At 37.2% G+C, this 23,032-nt stretch overlaps 3 protein-coding genes, 1 long non-coding RNA gene and 1 pseudogene across 4 annotated transcripts in view; 2 read left to right on the top strand and 3 right to left on the bottom strand.

Moving 5' to 3' along the window:
- Positions 1–1,295, bottom strand: part of LOC124444220 (collagen alpha-1(I) chain-like) — a 38,663-nt gene extending 37,368 nt beyond the window's left edge. The window contains exon 1 of the mRNA XM_046994809.1: positions 1,049–1,295. The gene's annotated coding sequence lies outside the window, so the exon portion shown is untranslated. The remainder of the gene's footprint in view (positions 1–1,048) is intronic.
- Positions 1,296–5,383: 4,088 nt separating this feature from the next.
- On the bottom strand, positions 5,384–10,800 carry LOC124438830. Its single transcript, XM_046989047.1, has 6 exons — positions 10,624–10,800; positions 10,384–10,544; positions 9,190–9,629; positions 8,584–8,728; positions 6,223–6,281; positions 5,384–5,528 (listed from the first exon to the last, which is right to left on the bottom strand). The coding sequence occupies exons 1-6, from the start codon at positions 10,798–10,800 to the stop codon at positions 5,467–5,469; spliced, it is 1,044 nt and encodes a 347-aa protein (XP_046845003.1). The 3' UTR covers positions 5,384–5,466.
- Positions 10,801–11,153: 353 nt separating this feature from the next.
- LOC124438819 lies at positions 11,154–13,428 on the top strand (annotated as a pseudogene).
- An 802-nt stretch (positions 13,429–14,230) lies between these two features.
- Positions 14,231–16,147, top strand: LOC124438811 (phospholipase D1-like). Its single transcript, XM_046989028.1, has one exon. It carries the CDS (start codon positions 14,231–14,233, stop codon positions 16,145–16,147), a length of 1,917 nt encoding a protein of 638 aa, XP_046844984.1.
- Positions 16,148–17,521: 1,374 nt separating this feature from the next.
- Positions 17,522–22,219, bottom strand: LOC124442996. Its single transcript, XR_006947452.1, has 4 exons — positions 22,058–22,219; positions 20,019–20,077; positions 19,235–19,326; positions 17,522–17,742 (listed from the first exon to the last, which is right to left on the bottom strand). It is a non-coding gene; the product is annotated as an uncharacterized LOC124442996 (long non-coding RNA).
- Positions 22,220–23,032: the final 813 nt, after the last annotated feature.

Here is a 23,032-nt window from a genome sequence, read left to right as displayed (position 1 = left end):
AGTACAGTATCCGAGAAAATTTGACGAACCTATTCGGCAAGATTCTTTGTATTTAACGTGAAATCAAACAGTTTTCAAGCTTTTGGTAGAAATCTATAGACATTTCAGTTTCTGCCGATCAGTGGGTGGTAAAACAACAGTACCGTGCTTCATGCAATGATTGGGCTTCCTATGAAAATAATTGTGCATTCCAGTTTACAGAATTATTATCACTGGGGCACTCTCGTTTGGCACTTATATAAATGGTTTCTTTCATTGTATACCAAAGCTGAACATCCTAACCGGGTTAATGAAAATTGTAAAATCAACGTTACGAGGCAAAGGTCGAGTTCGAGTCCGTGTCAAATCGCAATCACTTGCAGCTACCAGCGAAAAACAATGAGCCATTGATGGCGTAACAATGTGAAAACATCGCGTATTTTTGTGTAATAAGTAAGGCAAACTTTGCACATTCGGTTTTATTCATTGTACCCGATACTAAAAAAAGGAGACCTGGCGAATGGGAATTTACAATCGAGCGAAAACATGGCTATAAGATGTAACAAGAAAGGCACGCGGACCATTGTTGGAAAGGGCGTCATCAGCAAACTTGGAGACCAATTTCCTCAGCAAATACGTATTTCATGTCTTTGTTTTGTCTCTATGCAGTGAATCACATCGACTATCTAAGCTGCATCACGTCGTCTATCTAAGCCGCAATGCCTATAACTGAACTTTCAAAATTTTTCCGTCAAAACGTCGTTTACATAGGATCGCTTTCGTAACCTTTCGATTTACGAGTAGAAAAATCATATCAACTGCACGAATTTCTTGAACAATAAGCGAACGCAACGAAAACTGTACAGTGTAAACGTGGCTTAATTCACTAATATACAAAAAACGTTTGTTTGATGCCATGGACAAGCGACATGACGAGAATTGGCGCGCGCATGTCACAGAATTTGCGTTTACCGCACAACTTATTTGACGCGATGTTTACTTTGCCGAGCAATTATCGCACTTCACTAAAAATGAAGTGCTGTACCGAAATATAATCGAATATACATACGTTTTTGAACTTGTCCACTGACTTTTAAAGTCATGAAGCCAATAAGCACCAATTGAACGCTCAGCAATCTTCGAAGCGTCAACATCGTCGCTTCTATAGTCGAGACGTCAAATACAAGTACGCTGTATACCAGTGAAGACGCGAATAAAAGATTTGAACCAACGCGATAAGTTTGCACAACCGACCTGATTACTGCTCTGGCAGCATTCAGTGACTGGCATTTCGTACATTCTTTCGGATAATAAACGTCTCTGAAACATGATACGTCGAGGGGCAGTTCGGTCATAAGAGACACCTTTATTATCGGCTATCAATAGAAAGCGAAACACATTCGTCGCGAGGAAAGTTCCACGCAAACAAGCACCCATTGATAAATGTTACTTTTTCGCGCAAGCCGCAGTTTCGATGATTCCGGCGTCGCGTTCACGCTTGTGCCAGGAGTGCCTCAAAAGAATAGCGTTGAGAAGACAGCAGTCGGCTCATTTATTACATACGAGTGACAGCGATTTGAAGATAATGCACGCTTTGAGAAAGTCGACCTCTGTCTGTAGGTTAAGTTGACACGCAAAACGACTTCCGAGTACAAGCACAACGTAGTTAGACAAAGTCAAAAATAAGAGTGACAACGACATGTTCGTTTTTTTACTAAAAGTGTATTCGATAACTCCGCGAATATAATTATTTCACTTTCATTCATGATGGTGGAAATCACATTGACATCTTACTTTCGCAAAATGAATGCGAGTAACTTTTTGGAACTATGGAGTATGGAGTTAGCCTATAGTTCTTAGTTATCCTTAGGTTCGTAGCTGCTCATCCGCGCTCAACATATCGAGTACAGGGAAAAAACAACAGATAGATCGATCTAATATCGTCATTAACTTTATTATGCAGCTTGCCTTTTGATTATTATAAGGGTTGTTCACATGAGCGCGGTAGTCAGGATTCAGCGAAACGTTAAATCCTTTTGGCAAATGGAAAAAATGAAATACTTCACAACAAAAAATTTATTTGAGCAATTTCTCTATGCTCTGACTTTGCAAATTCACAAAACCTTTAAAAAGAAAAAATACTTTAGCCTGATTTGAAAATTACAACTAAAATGATTTATGACGTTTAAGAAAAGGTTGTAAGTTTTGAAATTAAAGTTTTTACTCCTATCAATGACTCAAAATCAATTCACGCCCCGCTGAATCCCAGTTACCGGGCTTATGAGAACAGCCCCTAAGTCAGCCAACCAGTAACCTGCCCTAATTAATAACTGGCAAGCCTTATATTATTTCGCTACCTCACGTAAGCATGATAAAATGCACAACTCTCTTCCAGAAATGATAGAAAATCGACATAGGGCAGGATTGAGAATTTCATAAGCCAAAAACGTGTGGTCATTTTGTGCAATCTATTTCATGTAAATCACGAAAAGTTTTCTCCGCAAATTACATCATTAGATTTGATGCTCGCGATAAACACTCGATTCTCATAAATACATACCTTGGACGCTTAGTGCCCGCTGTCCCTCGCTTTGCCTACATAAAAACAACAATAGTAGCTAGGCAAGTGGGTGATGTGAATGTAGAGTATGTAGTGGATGTTGTCGGGATGCAGTATGCTGGTACTGGTGGTGGCAAGAGCATGCGCAGAACGAGAAGAACACCTGCATTGATGGGCAGGATTTGAATATGGGAGCAATGAATTGATGCACGATGATAACGCTGCTGACATCAACTTCATATACGCACACAGCAAAGCGGAAAACAAATTACTAAAAAACAAGTTCGGAATCAGGAAGAACTGAGCAGGAAAATCGACCAAAAAAAGGGGGGGCTAATGTTCATATATGCATGATATGCAGTTTGAAGCTCCTTTAAAATCCATTGTTTTCTACTGATTATAGCATGCATACATGAATATTAGCCCCCCCCCATTCCCCATCTTTCGCGGTCCGTGATGCTTAAAGGCATTTGGGCAAATAGCGTGCAAGGCTATTGGATATAAGGAAGCTCACTGAATGCCATGAACGAAAAGAAGAAAGTCTACCACGCGAAATTGAAAATGCGCTTTGACCTTATCGATTTATCGGTCGAGTGTGAACGACTTATCATACTTTTCACGAAACGCTTAAAAGACGAATTGTTGAAGATAAGGGGCAGGTCGCACGAAGCCTGGATAGCTTTAAACATTGGATAGAATAACTTTCAAACTATTAAAAAAGGTATTTATATTTTTCGTGCAATCACGCTTAGACATTAAACATAGTGATCCCGTAATTCAGCTGACATATATTTCTATGTATTGGTTTTAGAAATTTGAAGTTTCTCGTCCTAGTGAATCTCATAAAATGAGCCTTAAGTCTGCAATCGTTTCTACATGTTCGGCACGTTCGTATTGTTTCTTTTTTCAATAGACAAAGCTAAATCTCGAATCAAAGAACTTGAAGAGAAAGGTTTTTCGTCCAAAGCTGAGCATTTCCTGTTGAGGGAAAAGTACAGTTTGCTGGATGCGCAACTCCAGCGCACGAGAGATGACCAGAAGACAACAAATATTGACGCGGGAGAGCTCAAAGTATGGTTATAAAGGTTAAATCCTGTTATTAATTCGCTTTCGTTTTTATCATACATGTTCAACTAATTTTTCCTTGCAGAATATCTGTAAGCATTTGCGTCCGACATTGGACAAGGAGCTTGAAAAGTTACTGCAATCTTCCGAATTTCTCGACGAAGCCTACAAATCGGTGTCCCAATTCTTGCAAACAATTGATTGGAGAGGTGGAGATAACCATCGAGACTTCTCTCCGAAATACGTGTACTTTAAATTTTTATTACCTGAAGGCAAATGTCAATAATGGACGGGACCATATAGAAACAAGGAATAGATCCAACGCGGTTTGAAAAAGCTTGAAGTCGTGAGGAGGTCGAACGTATAGTGGGGGAGGGGAGGGGAGTGGACAGGGGGTAACTGCTGTAGCATTCTTAAGATTACAAAATCTAAAAACAACACAAGGCAAAACGTCGAAAGGTTTTTAATTCAAAATGTAAATTCATCATCGTAAAATAAAATATAGAATACGGAGATCAACCGTGATGTATTCACTTACTAATTCTTCCCAAGTAAGGCAGAGTTTAAACTGCATCTTAAAATATTACGGTCCGGCCCAAACTCCGCTCTTCTCTTTGAAGAAGAAGATACGAATGCCATTTTAAACTCTGACGGTATAATGGCGAATCAGATACATCAAATGGAAACGATCGCTTCCAATTCCAGATAGCTTTTTATTAAAATTGAAAATCAAGGTCGGCACTGGAAAGATCAACACCGAGTCTTAACGCAACCGCGCTTTGGCACAGAAGTGGCAGAGACAGTCCGATTTTTTCAATTATATCGTCTATTGCAACCTTTTTTATCAATAACGAAAATAATAATTACCGAAACTTGTCTCTAAAGATACTCTTAGATTCTCTTAATCGTGCTTAAAAATTGCCACGTTCAAAGCGGGAGTAAAACTCGGGCTGACTTCGCCAGTGATATATCGTATCTCGACCAGTAGCTTCATGACCATTTTCAAACAGGCTTGTCGAACGACATTCATCCTGCCTAAATAAATCAAATCAAACTTATACCTTCTTTCCAAAACGCGGTCCTCCCGAGGATTATGAACAAAACCTAGTGGCAAATAAGGACGGCTAATTTCATCGTTAGTTACAGTGACAGTTCATACGATCATTGGTAAATGATCTTTTTTTCCTCGGTCCTCTCCGATAGTTTAAGAACACTGGCGCAGAAGATGAATACATGCACTTTTCATTCATACAAAAGTTCCGTAAAGCCGTCATAGTTAAAATTGCGCTCTTATATTCCAATGACACAAGGGCTAATGACCTCAGGTATAACTGGGAAGCAAAGCACTATTTGTTTAGGGAAATACTTAGCACTATCGATAAATTAGCGAATGGTTTGAGCCCAGGATTATCGTTGCACATTTGTAGATCGTCCTTGTTAGTAGAGTCTCGAGAAAAACTGTTGGTATTGATGTTGAGTGAGGTTTCCGTAGCGGTAGACTTCTAAAACTGGAATCATGAAGATTCCGAAGATGACTACCGCTGAGGTTGTCGAAACATCAGTCAACACAAACACCAACGATCCTCGTTAAAACTGCACTAACCAGGACAAACTACATATACAAACATTTTCGGTACTACTTCGTTTTTCTAATGCTTTGGGTGAGGAATTTTTTTTAAAAGTTGTTTACCATTTCATTAGGTGAATGTTGCAGATCTGCGAAACATCCACGGAAAGGGTTGACTGACATAAAACTCTCTCACAACAGTAGACCCGGACTAGATAATCTATTAGCTTTATTCCGAAGTCTATAGTAGAAAAATAACATGTACCTTTGAAAGAAATTCCAGCGTCAAATTTTCCTATTTTAATGAACCATTATTTTTCTTCGTAATTTTTTTTCGCTTTCCCGTAAAGTTTAATTCTGCAAAAGATGAATGAATAAAGTGATCAAAACAAGTGTAATGTTATAGGTTTGACAACTCCAGTTATACATGTTTGCGTGGAATTGCAAAAGAAATCTCGACATCGTTCGATGTGATTGGCTAAAAATTAAAAAATGGGTTTTTTACATCAACTCCTTAGGTCCCTGCTTAAATGAAAAATAAGGGGATGTTTTTCAAATAAAATGTAGTTTGCTAAGCTTAGTCTAAAACGTAGACGAGCATCAAATTACGATAAACTTCCGAAAACCATTTGCCTTAAATTCTTCGTGATGATAAACACATCGTTGACTGTTGAACATCCATTGGAGTAACTATCAAAAAATTTTGGTCACACTATTGTCAAAGGAGCCAAGCCCTATGATGTCATGATTTTCAATATGCAAGGAAGAAGTTTAACTTACAAACTTTAATGCGCAAACAAACTATGTCAATGTTTCTTAGACGTCGATTTAAAACTTACTGTCTTAGTCTTAGATCTCACCTTCACAAATATTTTAGTTTCCTAGATTTTAAATGCAGTTATATTAAGTCCACCCACCATAGAAAAATCACAGATGAAGCAGACGTCGGGAACAATAAAATAATAGAAAAGAAACCATTGCTAACTGAGCACTAATGTTTGAGAAACTCGGTCAATAAAACATATCCATAATTAGAGCTAAAATTACTTACTATGCTGTGACGGTTGAAACAAACTGCCGTCGGTGAATGGATCGCCTTGTCTCAATTTTCTGAAAAAAAGTAAAGCTATTCTTTAAAACTAGAGACACAAAAAAAATGAAATAACGTGGTCATCAAGAGGAACAAGATGAAACAAAATGAATTTTATCGATTTTAATGAAGGCAGTGGAAATATTGCTCCGAATCTACAGCAGCACTAGGGTAACAAAAAATATTCCCTTTTGTATATCGATAAATTGATTTATAATCTTCTGGTGACTTGTTGCTCAGAAATAAAGTACTTCTTTGTCTAATGATATACTTAAATACGGCAAAATTGATAGATATGTTTTCTTATAAAGTACGACAACTTGTAAATGACATATATTTAGGAGAGAATAAAATTTGGTGTCAACGCCATTAATAAGAGAAGTATCAGGGGCGGGTTGATACACATTTGACAGGATGGGTGCAGATTTTCAAAGGGGGGTGCATCGGTGCCCTGGATAAAGTTGGATAGCACCTCCAGTTATTGTATTTTTTTAGGCTTTAAGATGAGTTAACCTTGTGTAATGAAACTGTTATTAACTTTTAAAATAAATTTATGTTGTTTTTATTGATGAAAAGCGAAGTTCGTGTGGATGTTCATTACAACAAAAATTATAACATACGCAACATAGAACAAAATCTACAAATAAGTTTTCATGTAACCGAAATTCTCAAATATCACAAAAAAATATTTATAGAATTCTTTCCATGTTAAACATAATGTTCCTTTAATGAATAAAAACCGTCACGCAAATAATGATAAAAAGTCACCAAACGGAAAAAACTACGGTCAATACATTTAAAACTAGACAATAAAGTCTAAAAGAAAATGAGACGTGGTTACCATAGCAACACAAAAAGTTATCTTATTCAAGCATTTATAGACTTTACTGGCATTCTTGAATATTCCCGCATAGTCATATTTCTAAAGTTTGAGTGTATTTGATCAAAATAATGTTGCAAGTGAAGGCTACCTGAAACACCCGAATTTCAGATGAACTGTAGGAAGCCTGATTAACTCAAGCAAATTTAAATGAACTTAAATGAAGATATGACCATTCATAAAACATTCATAAAACATTCAAGCAAATTTATTGTATAAACTATAAATCTCAGTTCAGTCAGTTGTACAACTGTAAAATACTTCTTTGCGCAAAGCCAAAGTCATTCATATGCTAAATCTTAAATCACAAATCAGAGGAGGATTTTCAGGGGCGGACTTTAACGAACAAAGCTTTTATATAAAACATAAATAATAATAAAGTTTTTTAAGGTTCATAATAACGAATTTAGCAATAAGTACGTTGTATATATTATGTACAGTTAATCTCGTTTCGCAGTTTGTCGTTATAAGACTTGGACTTCATCCTTCCAATTGCAAATGTTTCCCCACTGCCGTTTTTTCGGCAAATTTTTCGGCAGTGTTGTAATACGACAAAATTTTTGGCATCGACGCAACGATTACGAAGTCAATCAGAACAGGAAAATCCAAAAAGCATAAATTATGCAGAAATACAACAGTTCAGACGAGACAAACCAGAAAAGGGCAAACTTAGTTGACATGACAAACTAACAGTTTTCTTTGCCCATGGTAGATGCAAATGAATTAGTATAACGTCTTACTGTACAATTTTCTAGCCTATAATTGTTTCATAATTATATTCTTCAGAGTGCCATGTCATTTTCAAATCTTTCTGTATAGTGCTAGAAAATTCTGGGTGATGCACCCCCCTAATGAAAGTGTTCCTCTAGAGTGCTTAATTTTTATGTCTAACTTCTGCTTGGAAAGTATGTTGACATGCTGGGGTCACCAAATTCTTTTTTGGTACAGTCGATTCTTCCTCAAATCGTGCAGTGAACATGCACGAAAAGAAAAATCCCATTTCAGTTTAGTTGTTCAAGTAGCATAGATTGAGCTAGAAAGCGTCGTTAAAGCAATAACCATGGGAAAAATAGGCGGAAATATTGAACTGAATTCAGGCTCACGATGTGGAGATGTCACGCAGAGAAAGTATTTATTCGAATGTCGTTGAAAGTGAGAAATATTTTGTCACCGGTGCCAGTGACGCAGCCAGCCCTCAAGTTTAAGACCTACTATGTATATTTTAGATCATTAACATTATTCATTTCTTTAGAAATCTGTTGATTTTTCATTGCGTGAACACAGAAAAATTAACATAGCAAGACCAAATTTTCGAACTGGCTACACCACTGACCAGTGCAAAACAAAGCTGTATTATAGAAACACGAGTTCAAATATGCAAATGAATGCAGTCATACAATGTCATGCTTAAAATGACCACCTTTTCTGAAATTTAAACATACTTGTGGATTGACAGTTCTTTATAACTGGTAAATTCATCAATCGTACTTCTCCTTTTTGATGTACGTCTTCCAACACACAGAAGAGTAGAAGATGGACTGGTATTGCTGGCAGCAGAATCAGCCGCAAATCGTTTGATTTCACCCTCTAAAGAGAAGACAATACGACGATTTTTATTTAGACACGGATGCGATGCAACATTTAAGCACACTTTTGCGACACAGGTTGGTTTGCACGAGAAAACACTGGGACAAGTTTGGCAAACATAATATTTTCAGGTGCTGTAGAAGTCGGCTACAACTTTAATAATGAGTGTAAGTTGTGATATTTTTTTGATTAACGTAAAGTAAAAGACAAATGCTTTGAACCCGGTGGGAGTAGCGTTGATTGTCAGTTTTAGTTCGGTCCCAAGAAGGCTGCTAGTGTTGATGTTGGTATTGCTGAGTTCTCGGTGTTAATTGGTGTATCTGACGTATCGACACCTTAAGCAGTAGTCATCTTCAGAGTGAAGTTCCGAAGTAACAAACGTACGCAGTACGAGGATAAAACTAAACTCAGCTATAAGTGTCATCAGCATGTTAAATCCTGATGCTTTTGCACATGCGTACCTTCTGGTGTTAACTCCAAGCGATGTTTAGTGAATTCTTCTTTGATGGCGGAGAAATCTGGCGAGGTTGTGATCGGGTTTACGTCGTATGAATCGAACAGAGAACAATCTGCATCCATGTCCGTCTCCTTTGTATCGTCAGAAAAGTCCATGGAACTGACAGACCGTTTGTCCGGCGGAGAGTCAAGAACTAAATGAAAACTTATGTCCGCCAATGAAGTATTAAGAGGCTCCGAAATCGTACGACGATCGTCGTATGAGCCTTTAAGAGGGGTAGAGGCGCAACAGGTGGATGCTTCATCATGGTGTGACGAAGCCATTTCACTATTGTCTGATGATGAGGACGACGAAGGTGAAGGCGTTAGTCGCGTCAAAGATAGCGCTGCTTCCCTGCTCAACTGCGTGGACTGGTCTTTGTCACAAAGTGTTTTAAGTGGCTCCCTTAATAAGAAAAAACTTTATTTTGGAGTAGAAGATTTGATACTTTTGAACATTGAACTATAGTCTTTTTGCGGTATGGCGTTCATCGCGAAAACGGATATGTCGAAAGTGAATCTAAAGATAATTACTTCAAGGTCAATGCATGCACATGAACAACTAAAGGTCATAATTTATTGTCTTATACACTTCGAGCACAATAAAATCTTCGAGCATAGTCATCAGCTGCTAAATAAACAACAAGGAGTTTGTTCTCATCTACACACGTGCTTAAACTTCAAGCACATGCACGTATACAAACAGGGAAGAAGTACATATGATCATTGTAATCCCTACAAACTCAATTCTAAATCGGATTAAAACCTAGAGATTGAACCAAACCTGGAGAAGTATGCAGTATAAGATAGTTCGATTTTGCAGACAGTTTGATTTTGGTTTTGACCAAAAATTCAGCAAAAGTGCAAATTAAAGCAGTCGTGCTTAGTTTTTGAAGGAGCACGCTTCCAAAAATCTCCTTACCGTACTAAAAAAGGAACAGAATTGAACGAGAAAGAAGTCTGACATGGTGCAGAAACCAGTAGCCCCCGAAAGCTAATCCAAACTGGAATACCCCTCTTCAGTCAAAACCTCGTAGGATCTATCCCCCGGTTTCAATATAGTCCCGTCCACTATTAATGAGATTTCTTATAACTCGGTACCCATATACTACACACACAAAAAATGCGATTTAACTAAAGGTAATAAAAATTTAAAGTACCCGTATTTCGGAGAGAAGTCTCGATGGTTATCTCCATCTCTCCAATCAATTGTTTGCAAGAATTGGGACACCAATTTGTAGGCTTCGTCCAGAAATTCGGAAGATTGCAGTAACTTTTCAAGCGCCTTGTCCAATGTCGGACGCAAATGTCTGAAGAATTTCTGCAACGAAAAATTAGTTGAACATACATGATAAAAACGAAGGCGAGTCGATAACAGGATTTAGCCTTTATGACCATACTTTGAGTTTTCCCGCGTCAATATTTGTTGTCTGCTGCTCATCTTTCATGCGCTGGAGTTGCGCATCCAGCAAACTGTACTTTTCCATTAACAGGAAATGGTCTGGTTTGGACGAAAAACCTTTCTCTTCAAGCTCTTTGATTCGAGATTTAGCTTTGTCTATTGAAAAAATAAACATTACGAACATGTCGAACATGTAGAAACGATTGCAAACTTAAGGCTCATTTTATGAGATTCACTAGAGCGAGAAACTTCAAATTTCTAAACCTAATATATAGTAATATATGTCAGCTGAATTATGAGATAATTATCATCACACCTGGCAATTAGATGAAAAGAATGGAGCCCACTAAAAGCAACATTAATGCAAATGCTAATTTAAGCTGTTCATGCATGTTAGTTTCAAATAGTTGCACATATAAACAAGGTTAGTCACCAACTCAGCAGAAAAATATACAAATTGAGCTTGTTTGTTATAGCAGAAAAACCACATTATAAGTACTTGTCAAATCAGCAATTGTTCAAAAAACTATGCTAGCGCACTTCTTTAGCGGTTTGATCATTTCGCTCTCGGCGGCCGTACTTGCATACCAGATGTGGAATTATTCGACAAATCAAGAGTTTGATCGGTATCGATTCAATTCATTCGCACCACTCCGTAATGACAGCAAAGTGAAATGGTTTGTTGATGGCAAAGATTATATGTCTGCCGTTGCTGATGCCATTGAAGCTGCACACAAGGAAATACTTATCACTGATTGGCAAATGAATCCCTATATCTTTATGAAAAGGTCTGATAATGGCGTCAACAGTTTGAAATTGCGACTGGATAAGATGTTGATGAGGAAAGCTAGCGAAGACGTTAAAGTGTATATTCTACTTTAATGGGAAACGAAGGTAGCACTTGATCTCGGCAGTGATCATACAATTTCAACTTTAAACAAACACCCCAATATAGTGGTTTATCGTCATCCAAACTTTTTCAATGTATTAAAAAACATTGGCAATATTACAATACGATGGAGCCATCATGAAAAACCTATCATTATTGACAGGCGGATAGCTTTTGTAGGTGGGATTGATCTTTGCTATGGTCGTTGGGATACTCCATCTCATGAACTGATGGACGACTATCCGCTTCATCCATGTACTGAGGAACATTGTGAAAATATGGAAGCAGGTAACACATATGAACGATATCGTCGATGGGTTGGCAAAGATTATAAAAACGACTTTTATTCGAACGACAGTAAAATTAATTGGGAAAAGTCCAATGATGATTATGAACATATTAATAGAAGTAACATTCCTAGAATGCCATGGCATGATGTTGCGTGTGCGTTTACCGGCGATGCGGTCTCGGATGCAGTAAAGCATTTTCATCAACGATACTATGCTAAACCCAGTTGGTTCACGTGGGGTCTTCAAGATTTGCCAATAGAGCTTGATGTATCGGACAGTAAAGTGCTTGATATCGATGACAGCTTATTCACAAAGGTTAACATTCAAGTTCTTCGTTCTGTTGACAATTGGTCAGCTGGGCAACCCCACGAAGCCTCCATTTATAACGCTTATCTTAACGCAATTGAAAATGCAGAGAAATACATTTACATCGAGAATCAGTTTTTTATCTCATCCCAACCACATTCAGTGAAGAATCAGATTCAATAGGCTTTGGCGGATCGCATTCATCGTGCCTACAAGAAGGGTGAGGATTTTCACGTGATGATAGTTATGCCTTTGAAACCAGAATATGGTCCCGAGGATTGGAAATCAAACCGGCCATTAGATGGTTTAAAAAGACTAAGTTACTGAAACTATGCTACTCTTTTTTCAGGGAAGGACTCTTTCGCAAATAAACTGAAAGAATTGAACCCAGACATTTCGGTGAATAGCTATTTTAGTGTCTATGGCTTGCGAACATATGACTTGTTGGGCAAGAATATGACAACTGAAATTATTTATGTGCACAGCAAATTGATGATCGTTGATGATCGAGTTTCTATAATCGGTTCAGCTAACATCAACGACAGAAGTATGCTTGGTGAACGAGATTCGGAGGTGGCAGTCATAGTTGAGGATGTAGAAATGGTCGAGGGAAAGATGAATGATAAAAAATGGAAAGTTGGAAAGTTTTCACATTCCTTAAGATGTCGTCTTCGCAAGGAACATTTAGGGCTTTTGAATACAGAAAATAAAGTTACCAGCTTGAAGAATGTAAAGGATCCTTTGTTGAAATCATTTATTACAGGAATAATGGAACAAGCTAGTTTTAATACGATAACATACGAGAATGTATTTCGTAAAAGAATATTACCGAACAATCAAGTATGGAATTACGAGGATCTAGACAACTGGAAAAACATGCTGGGTCTTATTGATATTGATCAAAAAGGTGCCATGGAGGAGCTGCAATTTATTCGTGGAAATATCGTTACTTTTCCAAGTCTTTTTTTAAAAGATAAACTGAACTCATCAATTGTTGACATATTTAATCTGTATGTATCCACCAAAGGAGAGACGAGGAAAATTCCGAATAACAATCAAGAAATAAATGTTTGATGGAATAATGAATCCAAATTACAGCAAACATATGAGCAGAAGTAAAACAAGAAATACATGTAATTTTACCAGGATTTTACGGAGTTTTTTTTTAAGACAGCTTACCCCCTAGCATATATATATATATAGTGGCCGGAGCTCAGGAGAAAAATCATCACATTATGATAAATATATGCATGTCGTATACTTTGCTTTATAAAATACAAATAAATCTTCATGCACATACACTTTTGGTAAAAGCAAACATTTTGAGGTTGATTGGCTTAGCTTGGTCAAACCTATGTAACGTCTTGTAATTTGGTTTTCTTGCAAAGGTTTCTATGCCTGTATTAAAGCACACTCACACTCACTGAGTGCGACAAAAAACTCACACTCTCTCTAAACTTTGGCAAAGTCCTTTTTTCAACCAAGGCTAGAGTTTTTCTAAAATGTTTCAAATTAAGCAAGCAATTGAATGAAAATGCCGCCTTTAAATAATTATGAGGTGATTTTAAAGCACCACTACGTGAGTGTGAGTGTGAGTAGGCTTTTACAATACGGACGTTATTCAAGTTCGATCTCTTACTTATTTTATTTGAGTGACAATTTCAAAGACACTATAAATGAAAAATAAAACCACAACTCAGAGGACACTTGTATCACTCCCTTGAAATCCGATTGGCGAAAGGGAAAAAATATAAAACGAATCGCAAAGAGCTTTTGTTCATATGCTGAGTAATCACATCTTCTTTAGTCTTTACTCATGATCCTGCAGAGCAGTTGAAAAAGACCGGAGCCCACCAAGAGCGACAAAGACATGCTAATAAAAGCTTTTCATTCGTTCGAAATGTTTGCACACACAACAAAATAAATACTTGCCACCACGTCGCCAGAACGATTTATTCCATAACCTTTTAGATACATGCACCGCATTTGCTTGACGTCAAATACTGGTCGAAATAACACTTGCCTGTATAACCATGTTGGTACAATCATGTTTAAAGCAGTTCTTGCCGTTCTTGACGACATTAGTCTTGCCGCTCCTGGCAGCCATTCTTGTATACACGATGCGGAGTATTTGGACATATCAAAAGCCTCATCGGTATCGATTTGATTCATTCGCACCACTCCGTAATGACAGCAAAGTAAAATGGTTTGTTGATGGCAAAGATTATATGTCTGCCGTTGCTGATGCCATTGAAGCTGCGCACAAGGAAATACTTATTACTGATTGGCAAATGAATCCCTATATCTTTATGAAAAGGCCTGATAATGGCGTCGACAGTCTGAAATGGCGACTGGATAAGATGTTGATGAGGAAAGCTAGCGAAGACGTTAAAGTGTATATTCTACTGTATTGGGAAACGAAGGTAGCACTCGATGTCGGCAGTGATCATACCATTTCAACTTTAAACAAACACCACAATATAGTGGTTTATCGTCATCCACACCGTTTCAACATATTAAAACACTTTTTTACGAAAATACTATGGAGCCATCATGAAAAACTTATTATTATTGACAGGCGGATAGCTTTTGTTGGTGGGATTGATCTTTGTAATGGTCGTTGGGATACTCCATCTCATGAGCTGATGGACGACTATCCGCTTCATCCATGTACTGAGGAACATTGTGAAGATATGGAAGCAGGTAACACATATGAACGATATCGTCGATGGGTTGGCAAAGATTATAAAAACGAATTTTTTTCCGACGGAAGTAAAATTAATTGGGAAAAGCCCAGTGATGATTATGAATATATTAATAGAAGTCAAATTCCTAGAATGCCATGGCATGATGTAGCGTGTGCGTTTACCGGCGATGCGGTCTCGGATGCAGTAAAGCATTTTCGTCAACGATACTATGCTAAACCCAGTTGGTGCACATGGGGTCTTCCAGATTTGCCAATAGAGCTTGATGTATCGGACAGTAAAGTGCTTGATATCGATGACAGCTTATTTACAAAGGTTAACATTCAAGTTCTTCGTTCTGTCGACAATTGGTCAGCTGGGCAACCCCACGAAGCCTCCATTTATAACGCTTATCTTAACGCAATTGAAAATGCAGAGAAATACATTTACATCGAGAATCAGTTTTTTATCTCATCCCAACCAGACGTGGAGAATCAGATTCAATCGGCTTTGGCAAATCGCATTCATCGTGCCTACAAGAATGATGAGGATTTTCACGTGATGATAGTTATGCCTTTGAAACCAGAATTTGGTCCCGAGGATTGGAAATCAAACTGGCCATTAAATGGTTTAAAAAGACTAAGTTACTGGAACTATGCCACTCTTTTTACGGGGAAGCACTCATTAATATATAGACTGAAAGAGTTGAACCCAGACATTTCAGTGAATAGTTATTTTAGCATCTATGGATTACGTACACACGGCTTGCTGGGCAAGAATATGGCAACTGAAATTATTTATGTGCACAGCAAACTGATGATCGTCGATGATAGAGTTTCTATTATCGGTTCAGCTAACATCAACGACAGAAGTATGGTTGGTGGACGAGATTCGGAGGTGGCAGTCATAGTGGAGGATGTAGAAATGGTCGATGGAAAGATGAAGGATAAAGAATGGAAAGTTGGAAAGTTTTCACATTCCTTAAGATGTCGTCTTCACAAGGAACATTTGGGGCTTTTGAACACGGAAAATATAGTAAATAGCTCGAAGAAAGTACAGGATCCTTTGTTGCAATCTTTTATTACAGAAATGTCTCAACAAGCTGATAAAAACACTGAAATTTACGAGAAGGTGTTTGGCAGGAGAATATTGCCACAAAATGAAGTGAGGAATATGGACGACCTCAAAAAATGGATGCAGGAGAAAGGTCTTGTCCACAATGATGAAAAGCTTGCTAACGAAGAACTGAAAAAAATTCATGGACACATCGTTACGTTCCCAGGTCTTTTCTTAATAGATGTACTTAGCTCTTCAATAGTTGACAAGACTGGAGTATATAGAACGGCTGAGTAAACGTGCATGTAAAATTAGCGAAATGCGCGAAAATTCAGCAGATCAATTCTGGCTTGGCACATTCACTAGCTGTTAAGATATGAACATCAAACGAAAAGTCATAAACAACATAGCATTGCATGCATAATTAAGTAGATATGACACATGTCAGATTAAATAATATTCGTACTTGTTATTGTAATATCGTTGTTCGCTGATATTTAACTTGTTGTTTGTTCCACAAAAAAATCATAATAATTTCACGTACAATCCGAATGTTATTGCCGAATCACGAATAATTTAACAGGTTATGGGCCCGGGAGCGTTTGAGTTTCTGTTGATGATAGCAAATAAGGAAAGTATATAAGATATCGCGATATTATAAGAATACATAAGTGCGAAATATTGAATATGTGGACTTTGGGAAATAACGAAGCGTTTACACGGATGGAAAAGATCAACGGCAAGAACTTTCACCTTTGGAAGTTTAAGATGCAGATGATAATTGAAGAGAAGGATCTCTGGCAAATAGTTATCGGCGATGAGGTAGAACCTAATGGTGATAAACCTCAAAGTATGGTCATGAAGGCTAAATCCTGTCATTAATTTGCCTTCGTTTTTATCATACATGTTCAACTAACTTTTCGTTTGCAGAAATTCCTTCATTTGCGTCCGACATTGGACAAGGCGCTTGAAAAGTTACTGCAATCTTCCGAATTTCTCGACGAAGCCAACAAATCGGTGTCCCAATTCTTGCAAACAATTGATTGGAGAGGTGGAGATAACCATTAAGACTTTTCTCCGAAATACGGGTACTTTGTATTTTTATTACCTTTAGGCAAATCTCAATAATAGACGGGAGCATATAGAAACAAGGAATAGATCCAACGCGGTTTGAAAGAGCTTGAAGTCGTGGGGAGGTCGAACGTATAGTGGGAGAGGGGAGGGGAAGTGGACAGGGGTTACTGCTGTAGCATTCTTAAGATTACAAAATCTAAAAACAACACAATACAAAACGTCGAAAGGTTTTTAATTCAAAATGTAAATTCATCATCGTAAAATAAAATATAGAATACGGAGATCAACCGTGATGTATTCACTTACTAATTCTTCCCAAGTAAGGCAGAGTTCAAACTGCATCCTAAAATACTACGGTCCGGCCCAAACTCTGCTCTTCTCTTTGAAGAAGAAGATACAAATGCCATTTTAAACTCTGACGGTATGCTGGCGAACCAGATACATCAAATGGAAACGATCGCTTCCAGTTCCAAATAGCTTTTTATGAAAATTGAAAATCAAGGTCGGCACTGGAAAGATCAACACCGAGTTTTAACGCAACCGCGCTTTTGCACCTATAGAAGTGGCAAAGACAATCCGATTTTTTCAATTTTATCGTGCAATGCAACCTTTTTTTATCAATAACAAAAATAATAATTACCGAAACTTGTCTCCGCACAAAGATATAAAGATACTCTTAGATTCTCTTAATCGTGCTTAAAAATTGCCTTGTTCAAAGCGGGAGTAAAACTCGGCCTGACCTCGCCAGTGATATATCGTATCTCCACCAGTAGCTTCATGGCCATCTCAACAGGCTTATCGAACGACATTCATCCTGCCTAAATAAATCAAAAACAAACTTTTACCTTCTTTTTCCAAAACGCGGTCCTCCCGAGGATTATGAACAAAACCTAGTGGCAAACAAGGACGGCTGATTTCATCGTAAGTTACAGTGCAAGTTCATACGATGATTTGGCAAATGATCTTTTTTTCCTCGGTCCACTCCGATAGGTCAAGAACACTGGCGCAGGAGATGAATACATGCACTTTTCATTCATACAAAAGTTCCGTAAAGCCGTCATAGTTAAAATCGCGCTCTTATATTCCAATCACACAAGGGCTAATGACCTCAGGTACAACTGGGGTCATACGAGTGAACGAATGGAGAAATATGTGAGATTACCAGTGGTATGACTTCGCTTTACCGCGCTACAGACCACGTTTTAAAACCAGGAAACCCTCTGTGTGGAGCTTGTACCATTGCTAAAGCTACGTCCTTCCCATAATAATTACGTGACTTTTTTACCGTGTGCTTCGGACGTAAACAGGTAAGTCTTTGTGACTAAATATTTCACGTTTTTGTATGGTTTTTTTCTGCAGGTTGTCGAAGCACAGAAAAACGAAGTCATGCTAGTAGTAATCTCATATATATCAACCGGAGTTCTTGAAATATAATCCCATCAACAGCATGCCAGCATTATTATGATGTGTTCATAACTATCAGCGTCCATAACATGTAAAGCCAATGTAAATTATAGCATTCACCATGCACAACACTAGAGTTACGACATAACATTGCACCAAAAACAAATTCGAAAAAAAGTAAAATTGGCAGCAATCAATAGTGCAAGTCACGAACCTGTCTTGACGGGAAGTGAAGCACTAATGGTTTAGGCAAATACTTGGCACCAGCGATAAATTAGCGAATGGTTTGAGCCCGGGATTATCGTTGCGCATTTGTAGATGTAGATCGTCCTTGTTAGTAGAGTCTCAAGAAAAACTGTTGGTATTGATGTTGAGTGAGGTTTCCGTAGCGGTAGCCTTCTAAAACTGGGACCATGAAGACTCCGAAGATGACTACCGCTGAGGTTGTCAAAACATCAGTCAAAACTAACACCAACAATCCTTATGAAGAATGTTTTATGCAGTGCGGTGTTTGAAATTAAATGAAGATATGATCTTTGCACTTTGCTGGACAGTTTAAGCAATTGTCTCATGAACCTGAAAAATTCAGGTGACTCAACGGGATGAGACAATTGCTTAAATTGTCAACAAAGTCAATCTTCATTTAATCTAACAATCTTTGTTAAAACTGCACTAACCAGGACGAACTACTTATACAATTATTTTCGGTACTACTTCGTTTTTCTAATTCTTTGGGCGAGGAACTTTTTTCAAAAGTTGTTTACCATTTCATTAGGTGAATGTTGCAGATCTGCTAAACATCCACGGAAAGGGTTCACTGACATAAAACTCTCTCACAACAGTAGACCCGGACTAGATAATCCATTAGCTATATTCCGAAGTCTATAGTAGAAAAATAACATGTACCTTTGAAAGAAATTCCAGCGTCAAATTTTCCTATTTTAATGAACCATTATTTTTCTTCGTAATTTTTTTTCGTTTTCCCGCAAAGTTTAATTCTGCAAAAGATGAATAAATAAAGTGATCAAAACAAGTGTAATGTTATAGGTTTGGCGACTGCAGCAATACATGTTTGCGTGCAATTGCAAGAGAATTCTCGACATCGTTCGATCTGATTGGCTAAAAATTAAAAAATGGGTTTTTCACATCAACTTCATAGGTTCCTGCTTAAATAAAATATAAGGGGATGTTTTTCAAATGAAATGTAGTTTGCTAAGCTTAGTCTAAAACGTAGACGAGCATCAAATTACGATAAATTTCCGAAAACCATTTGCCTTAAATTCTTCGTAATGATAAACACATCGTTGACTGTTGGACAGTCACTGGAGTAACTATCAAAAAATTTTCGGTCACGCTATTGTCATAGGAGCTACGCCCTATGACGTCATGATTTTCAATATGCAAAGAAGTTTAATGTACAAACTTTAATACGCAGACAAACAACGTCAATGTTTCTTAGATGTCGATGTAAAACTTACTGTCTTAGTCTTAGATCTCACCTTTACAAATATTTTAGTTTCCCAGATTTTACATGCAGTTATATTAAGTCCACCCACCATAAAAAAATGACAGATGAAGCAGACGTCGGTATAAATAAAATAATATAAAAGAAACCATTGCTAACTGCGCACTAATGTTTGAGAAACTCGGTCAATAAAACATATCGATAATTAGAACTACAATTACTTACTATGCTGTGACGGTTGAAACAAACTGCAGTCGGTGAATGGATCGCCTTGTCTCAATTTTCTTAAAAAAATAAAACTATTCTTTAAAACAAGAAATACAAAAATATTAAATAACGTGGTCATCAAAAGGAACAAGACGAAACAAAATGAATTTTATCGATTTTAATGAAGGCAGTGGAAATATTACTCCGAATCCACAACAAAACTACGGTAACAAAAAATACTCCCTTTGGTATATCGATAAATTTATTTATAATCCTCTGGCGACTTGTTGCTCAGAAATAAAGTAGTTCTTTGTCTAATCATATACTTAAATACGGCAAAATTGATAAATATGTTTTCTTATATAAAAAAAGAGAACTTTTAAATGACATATATTTAGGCGACAATAAAATTTGGTGTCAGCGCCATTAATCAGAGAAGTATCAGGGGCGGGTTGATGCACATTTGACAGGATGGGTGCAAATTTTCAAAGGGGGGTGCATCGGTGCCCTGGTTAAAGTTGCATAGCACCTCCAGCTATTTTAAATTTTTAGGCTTAAAGATGAGATAACCTTGTGTAATGAAACTGCTATTAACTTTTAAAATAAATTTATATTGTTTTTATTGATGAAAAGCCGTTTTAAGGTGGCTAACTGCAGTTGCGAAGCAAGGGGACTGGTGACGCTTCGCATGCGCATTTTGTGCTCATGTCGAGTGGATTTTTTTACGTAAACGCCTGGCCGCGCTGACTTTATTGAAGATTTTTCGTTTTTCTTTCGGCAAAATTTGTCAAAAGTTCGTGTGGATGTTCATTGCAACAAAAATTACAACATACGCAATATAGAACAAAATCTACAAATAAGTTTTCATGTAACCGAAATTCTCAAATATCATAAAGAAATATTTATAGAATTCTTTCAATGTGAAACATATTCCTTGAATGAATAAAAATCGTCACGCAAATAATGAGAAAAAGTCACCAAAGGAAAAAAAAACTACGGTCAATTCTTTTAAAACTACACAATAAAAGTCTAAAAGAAAATGAGATATGGTTGCCATAGTTATCCTATTTAAGGATCTATCGACTTTACTGGTATTCTTGAATATTCTCACACAGTCATATTTCTAAAGTTTGAGTGTATTTGATCAAAATAATGTTGCAAGTGAAGGCTACCTGAAACACCCGAATTTCAGATGAACTGTAGGAAGCCTGCTTAACTCAAGTAAATTTAATGTATAAACCATAAATCTCAGTTCAGTCAGTTGTACAACTGTAAAATACTTCTTTGCGCAAAGCCAAAGTCATTCATATGCTAAATCTTAAATCACAAATCAGAGGAGGATTTTCAGGAGTGGACTTTAACGAACAAAGCTTTTATATAAAACATAAATAATAATAAAGTTTTGTAAGGTTCATAATAACAAAGTTAGCAATAAGTACGTTGTATATATTAAGTTTGAAAATTTGTAATCCAGGCATTTAATACATAAAAGATAAAAGTTTCTCCGGATTTTAAGTGATTTTTTATTGAGCTTTCGACTTGTTGCTTCGAGCCTTCATCAGAATGAGAATATTTATTAACACGTGCTTTTAGCTTGGAGACGTTTAGAGCGTCTAATTGGATTAGTGGATAGATTAATGTGATTGGATGGGGTGAAATGCGTTGCCATGGGTTTTGGTGTATTGTGAATATGATTGGTGTTAATAGTATTAGAGTGTAGTGTTTTAGTTTTGGTGTTGTTTGTAGTTTTTTGTCCTTTTTCTTTAGTTGTGAGTATATGATGGGTTTGTCGATATGTCTGTTTATTGTGTCGTTGTCTTTACTGTACCAAGCTTCTTTAAATTCGCGTGCTGTTTAGTCTGTGCGCGTCCGAGTACTTTAGTTTCTGTCCAGTCAAATGTGTGGTTGTTTCCGTGGGTATGTTCTGCCGGTAGTGAGTTCGGATCTCGTCGTTTTATGGCGTTTTTGTGTTCTGACGCGATCTACATGATACCATGTAAAGACTGTTCAAAGCAATACATAGGACAAACATCTAAGAAAATTGAAACAAGACTTACAGAACAAGTTAAACAGTTAAACTCATTTCGCAGTTTGTCGTATTAAGACTTGGACTTCATCCCTCCACTTGCAAATGTTTCCCCACTGCCATTTTTTCGGCAAAATTTTCGGCAGTGTTGTAATACGACAAATTTTGTGGCATCGACGCAACGATTACGAAGTCAATCAGAACAGGAAAATCCAAAAAGCATAAATTATGCAGAAATACAACAGTTCAGACGAGACAAACCAGAAAAGGGCAAACATAGTTGACATGACAGACTAACAGTTTTCTTCGCACATGGTAGATGTAAATGAGGTAGTATAAAGTCTTACTGTACAATTTTCTAGCCTAAAATTGTTTCATAATTATACTCTTCAGAGTGTCATGTCATTTTCAAATCTTTCTGGATGGTACTAGAAAATTCTGGGGGATGCTCCCCCCTAATAAAAGTGTTCCTGAAGAGTGCTTAATTTTTATGTTTAACTTCTGCTTGGAAAGTATGCTGACATGCTGGGGTCACCAAATTCTTTTTTGGTACAGTCGATTCTCGCTCGAATCGTGCAGTGAACATGCACGAAAATAAAAATTCCATTTCGGTTTAGTTGTTCAAGTAGCATAGATTGGGCTTGAAAGCGTCGTTAAAGCAATAACCATGGCAAAAATAGGCGGACATATTGAACTGAACACAGGCTCACGATGTGGAGATGTCACGCGGAGAAAAATATTTATTTGAATATCGTTCAAAGTGAGAAATATTTTTGTCTTTATCTATTGAAAAAAGAAACATTACGAACATGTAGAAACGATTGCAAATTTAAGGCTCATTTTATGAGATTCACTAGGGCGAGAACTTCAAATTTCTAAAACCAATATATAGAAATATATGTCAGCTGAATTATGAGATCATTATTATTACTCCCGGCAATTAGATGAAAAGAATGGAGCCCACCAAAAGCGACATTCATGCAAATGCTAATTTAAGCTATTCATG

This window comes from Xenia sp. Carnegie-2017, unplaced genomic scaffold, assembly GCF_021976095.1.
Source record: "Xenia sp. Carnegie-2017 unplaced genomic scaffold, XeniaSp_v1 HiC_scaffold_1, whole genome shotgun sequence".
Lineage (NCBI taxonomy): Eukaryota > Metazoa > Cnidaria > Anthozoa > Malacalcyonacea > Xeniidae > Xenia > Xenia sp. Carnegie-2017.
Note: the sequence above shows the minus strand (reverse complement) of the source record. Positions and strands in the feature narration are given on the sequence as shown.